At 40.6% G+C, this 12,932-nt stretch overlaps 1 protein-coding gene across 5 annotated transcripts in view; it reads left to right on the plus strand.

The window, feature by feature from the left end:
• Nucleotides 1-12,932, plus strand: part of LOC149774832 (uncharacterized) — a 120,279-nt gene extending 107,347 nt beyond the window's left edge. For all 5 annotated transcript variants that reach the window (XM_089944679.1, XM_089944682.1, XM_089944681.1 and 2 more), the window contains one exon: nt 12,285-12,932. In XM_089944679.1, coding sequence (XP_089800805.1) covers nt 12,285-12,322 — 38 coding nt within the window. In that variant the 3' untranslated portion in view covers nt 12,323-12,932. The remainder of the gene's footprint in view (nt 1-12,284) is intronic.

Below are 12,932 nucleotides of genomic sequence, written 5' to 3' on the forward strand. Positions count from 1 at the left end.
AGGTCCCCAAGAAGAACTTCTCCAGTGGCGGGACCCTCCTCTTACCAGACACCACCCCGGAAAAAGAAAAGAAGCCCCCAGAAAAAGAAACACAGAAAAAGTCCCCAGAAAAAGAAAAGTCCACAGAAGAAAACTAGTCGCAAGAGAGGCACTTCGGCCAGGACGCAACTTTACACTCGCAAACCACGACCTGCCATGGCGGTGACTGCGTCTCCGGCATCCTTACGTTCATCCACTTCTCCGTTGATGACACCAAGAACTGAAGAATACTTGGAGACATTGATTACACCAAGAACTTCTCCGTTGATGACCCCAAAAAGAACTTCCCCAGTGGCAGGACCCTCCAATTTAGCGGCAGTGGCTGCTGCTCACAAAGTACCTTCTCCCAAAATCAAAGTCCAAGAAAGATCGGGCATGTTACAAAGTTTACTGGATTTGTCCAAGCAAGAACTGGCTCGATTTAGTCCTTTACGTACCCCTGCACAACGTGTCATGCCTGTCCTCAAACTGATACGACGTAAAGACAATCAGTGGCGACGCATTCCAGTATAAAAAAGGTCTGTGACCAAGTCGGGGGTATCAGTGTTTTTTTGGTGCTCCTGAAGACTCAAAGATGTCACCCTCCAGAAAACCCCAAGGAAAGAAAAGGAAAGGACTACCACCACGTTTAGTCAAACATGGGGACATGTTATCTGTCCTGTCCAAAGCTTCTCCACCCCTACGAAAAAAACTCATTCAATCGGCCTCCAAAGAGGTCATCGATACCGTGTGCGAATGTTGTTTGAACGTCTTGAAAGGCACGATCCCTTTGTCCAAACACCAGAAACAATGCTTAAGCAAACATCGTCACGTTCTTCGCCAAATGGTTCAAAAGAAAATTCCCATTCGTCAAAAGAAGAAGATGTTGGTCCAACGTGGAGGCATTTTACCCCTCTTGTTAGGCCCCATACTGAAAGGAGTCTTGGGAACCATGTTGGGAGGACTGGTGGGAGCAAGATAAAAAGGCCCTCGGAAGTACCAAGATTTCAGAATCGACCCCTGACAACCCCATGGAAGGACGAAAACTAGCTTTAGTGCCTTACAAACAATGGATGGAATACCATCGGTGGCAAGAACAACATACCCCGCATTTACCTCCCAATCCCAATTTGAGCGAGATGTCCCAGTTACGACATGAACTGCAGTCCTTGATGGATCGCCAAGATTTGTCCGAAACAGAAAAATCGCAAAAGTACGGTCAACTTTTGCAACGACTGCAACTCTTTCACCAGAAAGCTTTAGACGAAACAGCTCTACCCACTCTGAAAGATTTTAAGACCTTGATGAAAAGTCCAGCACCATCACCAGTACCAGTACCAGTCCCACCACAAGCAGTGACCAAGACAGAAAAAGGAAAAGAAGAAGAAGAAGGGTTTCAAACTCCACCAGAAAAAGTACACAAGTTAACAACACCACCTACCTCCAGAATTGGATGGATTAAAAAGATGATGACCACCCCTTCTTCCTCACAAGAGAAAAAGAAAGTGAAGACAGAAGTGAAACAAGAACCGATATCCCCCGCTCAGACATCCTCCTCCTCTTCAACACCTATTGCCGGTCGCACACGCAAAGCATTGCAATCCAAGAAAATACCCCAAGAGAAAAAGAGTAGCATCCTCCAAGAGTGGGTGTCTTATTAACACACCAATCAACACAAAAAATGGAAAAAGTCTTAGCCAGCATTTACTACGATCCCTCCCATCCTGCAGGTTATGCAGGAGTTCAAAAATTGTATCGTGCTGCCAAAACTCGAGTGAAAAGTCTCCGTTTACCTCAAGTGCAACGATGGTTACAAGAACAAGTTACCTACACTTTACACAAACCCATTCGACGCAAGTTTGCCAGAAGTCGCACCCGAGTGGAAGGGATCGATCATCAATGGCAAGCCGATTTAGCCGATGTCTCTCATTTGGCCAGCTACAATCATGGCTACAAATATTTGTTTTGTGTCATCGACGTCTTTTCCAAATTTGCCTGGGTCGTGCCCTTGACTTCCAAATCGAGCAGCGAGTTAGTGCGAGCCCTGCAACGGGTGTTGAAACAAAGCGGTCGTCACCCTCTTCGATGGCAAACGGACAAAGGCACCGAATTTCTGAACCAAGCTTTCCAAAAAGAATCAAAGAAACGTGACATTCATTTTTTTACCACTGAGAATCCCGAAACCAAAGCCAGCATCGTGGAACGTTTTCAACACACTTTGAAAGAACGCATGTGGAAATATTTTACGCATCACCACACTCTGAAGTACATCGACATCTTACCGCACCTGGTGCAAGCGTACAACCAATCTTACCATCGAAGCATCGGACGTGCCCCGCAAGACATGACTCCCGAGAACGAAGTGTTGGTGTTTGAGCGCCTGTTTGGTACGTCTCCGACGAGGGCTGTCCCCAAGAAAAGTGGAGAGTTAACCGTAGGAGATTGGGTGCGCATTGGCAAAACCAAATACACTTTCAACAAAGGTTACTTACCTAACTGGACGACCGAACTGTTTCGTGTCACTGGACGAGTGCATGGCCGTCATCCTACTGTCTATAAATTGGAAGACATGAACGGAGAAGTGCTCAAAGGAATGTTTTATTTGCCCGAGTTACAACGTGTCACCAAAAAAGAAGATGATGTGTACAACATCGAAAGCATTCTCGAACGCAGAACCCGTAAAGTGGGCAAACGACGTGTCAAAGAAGTCAAAGTACGTTGGAAAGGATATCCACCCAGTTTTGATTCTTGGATCGACGCTTCGCAAGTCATCGACTATAAAAAGAAGTGACCATCATGCCCTTTCACACAGACGCAGCTACGTCAACCACTCCTCCTTCACCCAGTTCTTCTGTGCAAGATTTACAAAAACAACCCTTGTGGGTGTGGTGCGGAGAACGTGTGCCTAAAACGCAAATCGTCTTTTTCTGCCAAATCTTCGTGGTGTATTGTGTCATCGGAGCAGCCATTGCCAATTTGAGTTTGCAACAAGGAGACAAACAATTGTGGACCATTTTATTGAGCAGTTGCATCGGTTACCTGTTTCCTAATCCCTCCCTGAAATTCACCTCGAACGGGAACCACGGGAACCTTGTGTCCAGTGCCAGTGCCAGTCACCACTCCAACCACAATAACAACCCCATTTTGAGCGGAGACACGCCTCTGATGTCCAGTAACCCCTCGGACAGCCACAGAACTCTGGAATTATGAGTCACGAAAACCAATTTTACTTAACCTTACCCAGTGACAGTTCCATGGAGGTGTTTCCCCACAACACGTTGTGCTGTTACACGGCCAAATTACCTCAAGCCATCCCCTTAGATCACGAAGCCCATTGGGAAGTGGCTTTAGTGGAAATCATTCACCCAACCCAAGTCCTCAATGTCCTTCCCAATCAAAATAAATTTGATGTGGAAGTTCATGACAAGCAAATGCAACAGTGGTTGGATACCAACATCAAATATGACAAGAAAACCCGTTTACAAAATCAAAAGTACACTACCTATCACTTGTTCATTCCCCCAGGCTATTATTTTATTGGTCAACATTTGGTCAGCACCATAGCCACCAGGTTTAATGGCGTGTTTCTGAAAGCTTTGGAGTATTTCAAAAAAAGGGTCACCCTGGAATACCACAAAACAGCTCGTCGCTTCCTGATAAAATTTCCTGAGGGGGGTAAAATCATGTCTTTCTTATTTTGTCCAGAATTGTTTGACATGTTGGGCGGAGACATAAACATGATAATGACCATGATGAAGAAAAACGAATTACCCATCGTTTACGACAACGAGTCTTTTAGCAAGTTATCTCGTACCCCAGTAGAACTGAATCAAGGACTGAATTTGATGTTCGTGTATTCCGATGTGGTGGAGTACAACGTGGTGGGACACACCTCCGTACCGTTACTGCGTGTCATTCCTTTCAAAGTGGATTCTGCCACGAACGCTGATGAGGAAGGTGGAAACATTTACCACGTCCACCGCGAATTTGTACATCCTCACTATTTGCCTGTCAGCAAGTCGTATTTGGACACGGTCAACATTACTATAAAAGGAGATTTGGGACAAAATATTCCATTCACCAAAGGAAAAGTCATGGTGAAACTCCATTTTCGAAAACGATTCTCTCACGACTTGTAAGTCATGTATCCAGTGTACCGAGGGGTTGCTCGACAGCGAGGACATGGTTTAGGAGATATGTTAAAATCGGCCTTTCGTTTGGTGGCCCCGGTGTTGAAACCGATGATGACACGCGGATTGCACGCCTTGAAAGATGCGGCACTGACGCAAGGCAAAGAATTTCTCCAAAATGTCATCATCGACAAACAAAACCCTAAAGAAGTCTTCATGAGGGCAGGCAAAAATGTCTTGCTGCAAACAGGCAAAGACATTTTGGGTCGCCGAGAAACACCTATAAATGCCCTGCATGCTACCGAGTCAGGCATTCAGCAAGGACAAGGCAGAAAGAGACGACGAAGAAAACACCCTTTCACCAGACTTCAAGCTAGAAAGGCCAAGAAAATAAGAACCGTTCTAGACTTAGACGTTTTCGATTATTGAGAAAAAGACAAAAAAATGATGCACCGAGAGTCATGTGCTTGTTCCAAGTCGGAACTGGATATGTTTGCCATGCCCCCCACCATGATGACCATGCAAGAATCCCAGTGGGTGGAATTTCATCCCGTCTCCTCATTGACCGATTCTGCTCCCATCGAGTTTGAAATCAAAGGACAGCCCGAAGATTACATCGATCTGAATAGCACTTACTTGTACTTGAAAGTGAAAGTGATCAAACCACCCAACGCTAACCTAGACAATGATGATGCAGTAGCTCCCGTCAACAATTTCATGCATTCCTTGTTTAGCGAAGTGGACTTGTACTTGAATAACAAACTGGTCAGCAGCAGCATGGATACTTACCCTTACCGAGCGTACCTGGAAAATCTCTTGACGTACGGAAAAGAAGCCAAGAACACTCATCTGGATGCTTGCGTGGTATGGAAACCTGACCAAGCGACTAAGTTCAACGGCATTACACTTGCTGGGGATGCTTCAAATCCAACGGGATTTGTAGAACGACGAAAGAAAATTCATCTAAGTCGTAGTTTAGAACTGATGGATAGTTTGCATTTGGACATGTGGTTACAAGAAAAGTATTTGCTGAACGGGGTGGATATCCACTTGAGACTGAATCGCAGCAGTGCCACTTTCCATTTGATGGCTGCTGCTGATGCCACTTACAAAACCATCATTCAAGAAGCCAGGCTCTACATGCGTCGCGTAGAAGTGTTACCTAAAGTGGGAAACGACATCAGTCAAACGTTGAGCAGAACGACCGCCAAGTATCCGATACGTCGCGTGGAAGTGAAAACGTTCACGATTCCCACTGGACAGCGATCTATGATCGAAGATCATCTGTTCCAAGGACAGCTACCCAAACGTTTAATCCTTGGCATCGTAAGCAATGCAGCCTTCAACGGAGCCTACAACGAAAATCCTTTTGAGTTTAAGCATAACAATGTGTCCAAGATTGAAGTCAGTCGCGATGGCAAAACCTTGTGTACCCGACCTTTCGAACCTAACTTTACCCAGAAGAATTACTTGAGATCGTACTTGTCCCTGTATGAAGCCACTGGTCAGTTAGGAACCAACACCAGTCACGGCATTACGTACGACGATTATGAAGGAGGCTATGCTTTGTGGGCTTTCGATTTCACTCCTGACCAAGGCAGCGACGAGGGACATTTCCACCCTATAAAATCCGGCCAGATTCAAGTGGAAATTCAGTTTGCGAATGCTCTACCAAACACGGTGAACGTCATCCTGTATGCAGAATTTGATAATACCATAGAAATCAACAGTTTGAGAGAAGTCATTCTAGACAATTAGAAGCTATGGAATACTGTTATCCCTCTTTACCTAGTGGAGAAACTTTGGAGATGGAATGTGAGGAGACCGTGGAAAAAGAAGTGATCATGATGAAGTCAAGATGGCCAGAACAAGAAGCCCATTTAGTCTCCTGTTTTGCCAAACACTTGGTGGAAAAAATGACGGAATTGATCAAGAAAAATTGCTATGGATGTCAAAATGATCATCCCAGTCAAATTCAACACGATAAATGCCTGATGTTAAGTCAAGAAGAAAAATTGGACGAGTATCTGGACGAAGCTTGGAGTCTCATCTCGGACGAAGACGTGTTGCATCAGTGGTATAAAGACTTGCGTGAACATTCTTGTCCACCATTAACCACTCAAGAGATCCATCGTATCGAAGCTCTCCTGAATCAGAGTGAGGAGACGAAACGAAGAAACGGTTATTTGTCAGACATTTTCAAGCAAAAAGTCAGGATCGAATTGATGACTTATTATTACCTGTGAAGAAAAAAACACACAAAACAATGGATACCTGGGAACTTTATTACCTTTTGAACCACAGTTCATATACGGCTTCTTGGAATCCTGTCGTCTGCTAAAGATGAACTCCCTCATCGCAAACCTCAAGACCATCAAGCTTATGTGATCAACACGGACGACAGTCATCTCCCAGGAACCCACTGGGTAGCTGTCTACTTTCCTCAAGAAGAATGTGTGGAATATTTCGATTCATACGGATTGCCCCCTTTGGAAGACGATATCATCGACTTTATGAGAAGAAATGCTCAAACCACCCGATTCAATAATGTGAAATTACAAGGCACAGATTCCTTGGTGTGTGGACAGTACTGTGTGTATTTTCTGCATCATCGCAGCCTGGGCTATTCCTTAGAACATTTAGTGACTCATTTTAATCCTCGTTCTTCTTCAAGAAACGATGTGAAAGTAGATCGATGGTTTTGTGACCATTACGCTTATCTTTTGTCTCAAGCTAGGAAACGTAGTGTCCATCAATGGCCTAATGATTTCCAACAGTGGAAATCACAATTTCATTCACAACATTGTCAGCCCTGTTTAAAGTAGAGTATGAATTGAGAAAAAATGTTCGTCATTTTTTTTTGAAGAAAAAAATGTTAGATGTTATAATGTTGGATTATTGTTTAAAATATGTTAAAGTTGTTGTTTAGTGTTAAGTGATTTTTGAATAAAAAATGTTGTGTTTTGAAAAAAAATGCCTTTGTGGTTTGTTTAGCTATAAGAATGTTGGATTCATGCTCTTTAATTTCTTACTATCCCTCTCATGACACTCACTGAACGTTGCAGCTCGAAATCCGTGTGGGGGATGTTTTCCTTCACGTCCGCGCTTTAACTTTAAGAACCGGGGTTGTTTCCAGTCTAACCATCCATTGTCGACTCATCCTTCTACGAAGATGTGCTCCAAACTAGCTAAGCTCAACGAAGCCTATGTGAATTTGCATAGGGTCAGACACAGTCTGATACCGAAGCCAGAAGAAATAGAGAATGTGAGAATGTTAAAAGTCACTGAAGACCTGATAGAAGAGCTCTTCAGAGAAGAAGTGAACAGGGAGAAAGAAGAATGGACAGAGAAGTACAGACTTCAAAGACAGCAGCAGCAACAGCAGCAACAACAACAACAACAACAGCAGCAGCAGCAACCTGAACCTGACAGAGGCTTTGTCGATTGTCATATCGACACCAAAGAGTTCTTCTTCTCTTTCCGAAGAAGCAGTCCTATTGCCAGAAAGTCTATCCTCAGAGGACATCGCATTCTTAGAAACTAAAAAAAAGATTGCCATAGCAAACAAAAAACAAAAAAACAGCCCTTTTCAGGGCTACCCAATACTCTAGAAAAGAAATAACCATCAATTTGCCAATGTGTGTGTAGGTAGAGTAGTGTGAATATAAACACTAACTCTTTTTCAAAAAAATGTGAGGGTATGTGTTTGTGTGTTTGTGTGTTTGTGTTTGTAAGTGCTCACGTACGTTGGTATGGATAGTAGATTAAAATGATGTCCTTTTTTTTGGTGTTTGAGGTGTAGATTTGGGGTTAGATTGGATTGCTTTTTGTATGTGGATAGTCTATTGAAGTGGTTAATAACAAAAAATTTTTAGAATAGGAATGGGTAGCATAAAAAGTGAGTGAGTGTTTCTTTTAGGTCCGCGCGTTGTTTTTTTGGTCATGATCTAGGTAAGATCAATTTTATGTTTTTAGGGGGATGTTTTCCATCACATCCGCGCTTTCAGTATAAATTGAAACTTGCTCGGCAGTCTAGCTACCCTTGTTGATTGATCAACACCACCAGAAGAATGAACACCAGAATTGTGAAACTGCTAGAACTCCAGATGCACCTGGAATATGCCAGGTGCATAGTAAATGAACTATCCGCGGAAGCCATAGTAGAAGAGGCAAGAATAAAGAAGGAAGAGGAGGAGAGAAGAGAGAGGGAAGAGGAGGAAAAGAAAATAGGAGAGAGGATGACTTACAAGATACCAGAGACTGAGGATTGGGGTGCTGAAGCCAATCATCCCGCCTCTGCACTCCCAAGAAGAAAGGTGAAAGGAGACTGGGGAAGAAGATGCGTGTGTGGCGCCAGGCCAGGAAAGTGCCATCATTAGATAGGTGCATCTGGAGTTCAAAAAAACCAACAGCCCTTTTCAGGGCTACCCAATACTCTAGAAAAGAAATAACTATACATTTGCCAATGTGTGTGTGTGTAGGTAGAGTAGTGTGAATATAAACGCTAACTCTTTTTTTAATAATGCGAATGTATGTGTTTGTGTGTTAGTGATTGTGTTTGTAACTGCTCACGTAAGTTTGTGTGAATAGTAGATTATGGGTTTCTTTATTGTTTCTTAGCGTATGTGGAGAGTATAGTTTGGGTTTTATTATATGAAATGAGAAAAGTGGGGGATGTTTTCCTTCATGTCCGCGGGTTGTTTTTTGGTCATGATCTAGGTAAGATCAATTTTATGTTTTAGGGGGATGTTTTCCTTCACGTCCGCGCTTTTCGTATAAGAACCCACAGTATTCGTCGTTCAAACCATTCTACAAAGAAGATGGTTTCGAACCACCTTGACAAAATGCAAAAATTACAAGACGTTTTAGACAATTTAGGAATAATGGAGCAGATGTTAGTGAGACTCAATGAAGACCACTATTCCTATAGTCCCCATCGACTAAAGATGGAAATTAGTAACTTAAGAAAAGTAAAGGACGTAATAAGTGGTGTCATGAAAGAGATAAAGGAGGAGAAGGAGGATGAAGAGGAAAGGATAAGAATACGAAAATGGAATGAAAAAATTGAAAAAGAAGAAGAAAATGAGAAGAGGAAGAAAGAAGAGGAGGAAGAGAAGAAGAAAGAAGAGGAGGAGAAAGAAAAGAAGATAAAGAGTGTAGGAGAGAAAATAAGAAGTTGGTGGAGAAAAAGAAGAAATTAGAAGTAGAAGAAGAAGAAAAACCAAAGGCCCTTTTCAGGGCCACCCATATTTCTCGAAAAGAGAATGACTTTCAATTGCCTACCTCTTTTTTTAAAAAAATTTAAAAAAAAAACAAAAAACAAATCCCATGTTCAATTCCCCCCCTTGTCCCTAGATAGACCCACACTTCATTCCCCCCCATGTTCAATTCCCCTTGAGGCTAGAGTGACCCAAGACTTTTTTCCCATGTTCAATTCCCCTTGAGGCTAGAGTGACCCAAGACTATTTCCCATGTTAAATTCCCCTTGAGGCTAGAGTGACCCACGATTTTTCTCCATGTTAAATTTCCATTGAGGCTAGAGTGACCCAGGGGTCTCTGTAATGCTAATTCCCATTGAGGCTAGGGTGACCCACTTCACTACTCCTATGCTCGAAGTATATTCGAAGCCATCACTCGTCCAATGCATTGGGTATTAAATAAATTCTGATCACATTATGAAAATCCTTTGCATCAAAAAAACGCACGGAAACAAAATGTATGCGTCAATTTTCTCCATCATGCGTCCCTGATGCACAAATGTGCGTAAAGGGAAACACTGGTATATGTCACACAAAACCACACAGAGTTCTGTGACTCCACATCAAACCATTATAAGGCATGGCAGCATGTATAAGGCATGGCAGGCATGTATAAAGCAGCTCTACAACTGGTGACTCCACATCAAATCATATACAAGGCATGGCATAAGGCAGTTAAAATTATAACAACTAAACCATATAGTACATATGACACGGTTAAGTACTTCTGCATTGATATATGTTGTGCATGCACGTACTACATGAATTTGTTACCCATTACATTAATCATTTAATGCATGCAGCGTATAATTAAATTCATTTTGTCTGCTCAGTTACAAGAAATAGACAACTCAAACCAGACTATAGTATTTCTAATATGGCATTGTATAACCTAGATATTGACTGTCTGTAGAATTTAGAATAAATTCTAAAACATCTAAAGTATGAAACAATTCTGGCATATAAAACGAATAGTAATAGAGAATACTTAAATTTCATTACCTCTACAGCTGGAGATTTGCTCACGTAAAGTGGTAAGCTTTCTGACAAGACTTGTCACAATGTAGTTTGGTTATAGAGAATTTGCTCTATATGTACACTAGCTGTGACAGATATGCGCAGCTAGTTACTTAGGTTTTCCGCTGCAGGCAATTTGCTCATGAGCATGGTCTGAGTTTGGCTCAGGATTTCGAAATAACTAGAGCTGAAAAAATATACCACCCTCGAGTGATGCTGTACGCGGCAAGGAAACCCGAGTAAATTTTTGACAACATTTACATATTGATATAACTCATACACAATTCCATGACATACATATTGGTCATTTTTTAGTCAGTCTGTCCAACCATATAGCTTTCTGTTTCCCTTTAAGTCAAACATTTCATGGAAGTTGATCTTAATTCATTTCATTTTTTCTGAACAACTGAATTGAATGGCAGAGTACAATTTTGTGTTGATCTGTTTCACTAAATTTATACGTGGTAACTATGTTTATGTATACCAGGTTATTTAAATCAGAAATATCAAGAAACAATTTTGTCACCACTGCATATCTAGGACCAGTGTCTGCATTAGTAAGATGAATTTTCACTTCCATCACAATGGTACATTTCCTTGTTGAGTCATATTTTTGGCTGTTCAATTTCCATACCCTGAAAAAATTAAAGATGATGGTTCCTAAAGCCTAATATAGTCATCTACAATGTCAGATTTATATTTAGTGCTTTATGATGCTTGAAATAACATCAATGTCAAATTCATACCTTAGGGGTTTATAAAGCTTAATATAACATCAATGTCAAATTCATACCTTAGGGGTTTATAATGCTTACAATAACATCAATGTCAAATTCATACCTTAGGGGTTTATAAAGCTTAATATAACATTAATGTCAAATTCATACCTTAGTGCTTTATAATACTTACTATAACATTAATGTCAAATTCATACCTTAGGGGTTTATAATGTTTACAATAACATCAGTGTCAAATTCATACCTTAGGGGTTCATAAAGCTTAATATAACATCAATGTCAAATTCATACCTTAGTGCTTTATAATGCTTACTATAACATCAATGTCAAATTCATACCTTTGGGGTTTATAATGCTTAATATAACATCAATGTCAAATTCATACCTTTGTGCTTTATGATGCTTACTATAACATCAATGTCAGATTCATACTTTAGGGGGTTTATAATGCTTAATATAACATCAATGTAAAATTCATACCTTAGGGTTTTCTAAAGCTTGATTTAGCAATCATCAATGTCAAATTCCTTTTTGTTATCAAAACAGCAACTTGCTGGACCAATGTTAAGTAGAAATTACTCCTTTAATTTACACAGGGGCAAATTGTGGGTCCTGGGTGGCCGAGTGGTCTAAAGAACTCAGTTATGGATCACTGCCATGTAATCTCTGTGTGGGTTCTATTCTTGGGCTTGACCAATGTGGGTACATGAGAAAGCTTGCCAGTAACTTCCCGTGGGTCAGTGTTTCTTACTGGGGATTCCCTGGGTTCCTCCACCAGTAATACTGGCCGCCATGTATGGCCTGTCATATGCTGAAAAATGGCATTAAACCCGTCAACAAAGCAGGCAGGTTTAATATTCAAGGTCAGTACATCTTCAGAATTAAGCAAAATAACTTAATATACTTTGTGCCTCCTTGTTATATTTTTACGAGGTTTATGACTATTTATTATTTAATGATAATTATTATCGAAACTTAATTTTTTATATGTAACATTTATTCATTGTTTTCCTAAAAACTTTTATTTTTTTTATCATAAATTATTTGCTCAGATACATACATTGTTATTTATAGAAGTTCAGTAATATGATTCTGTAGTTATATTCAATTTCTCTTATTTTCAGATTCTGAACCAAACTATGAAAATTCTGTGATAAAATAGCCTGACATAATTGCTGGATGAACTTCAATCAACATAGTCCCTATGATATTTGTGTTAGATCTACCTAATTCTAATTGTTATTTAATTTATGTGTTTATTTGTGATACAAATGTAGGCATGGTAACAGTTAAGTTTGACCCATAATGGGATCTAGATGAAACTTAAACAGATATAATATATGTTGCTAAATTGACCATAATTGTCTTCTCTCTTGTAGTACCTATATACATGGATTTTACATATAGTGTTGGTTAAGAAGCACCTATCAGGCATCATTGCAGATGATATATAATATCCTGCATTGTCTAGTTGCATGCAGTGTGCATACAAGTCAGTGATAAGACCTGTAAAACTTGATTTTTGTTTTGATATGATGTGATTTGGATATTTTTGTTTTGAAACAGTGTATAAATGATGTGTATATTTCTATTAGGTTCTGTTGGTTACCTCTGACACCAGTTTCATTTTCATTTAAAACATTCCTGACATTTATATGCACCAACCATTGTGCCTTTGGCAAAATCATTATGTTTCTATCACCAAATCATGTCTTACACTAGACTGTATATATGGATTATGCTTTCTTCATACAATAAAAACTAAACTAGAA

Source organism: Sinohyriopsis cumingii, unplaced genomic scaffold (genome assembly GCF_028554795.1).
Source record: "Sinohyriopsis cumingii isolate HCF-2022 unplaced genomic scaffold, ASM2855479v2 utg000127l, whole genome shotgun sequence".
Taxonomy (NCBI): Eukaryota; Metazoa; Mollusca; class Bivalvia; order Unionida; family Unionidae; genus Sinohyriopsis; species Sinohyriopsis cumingii.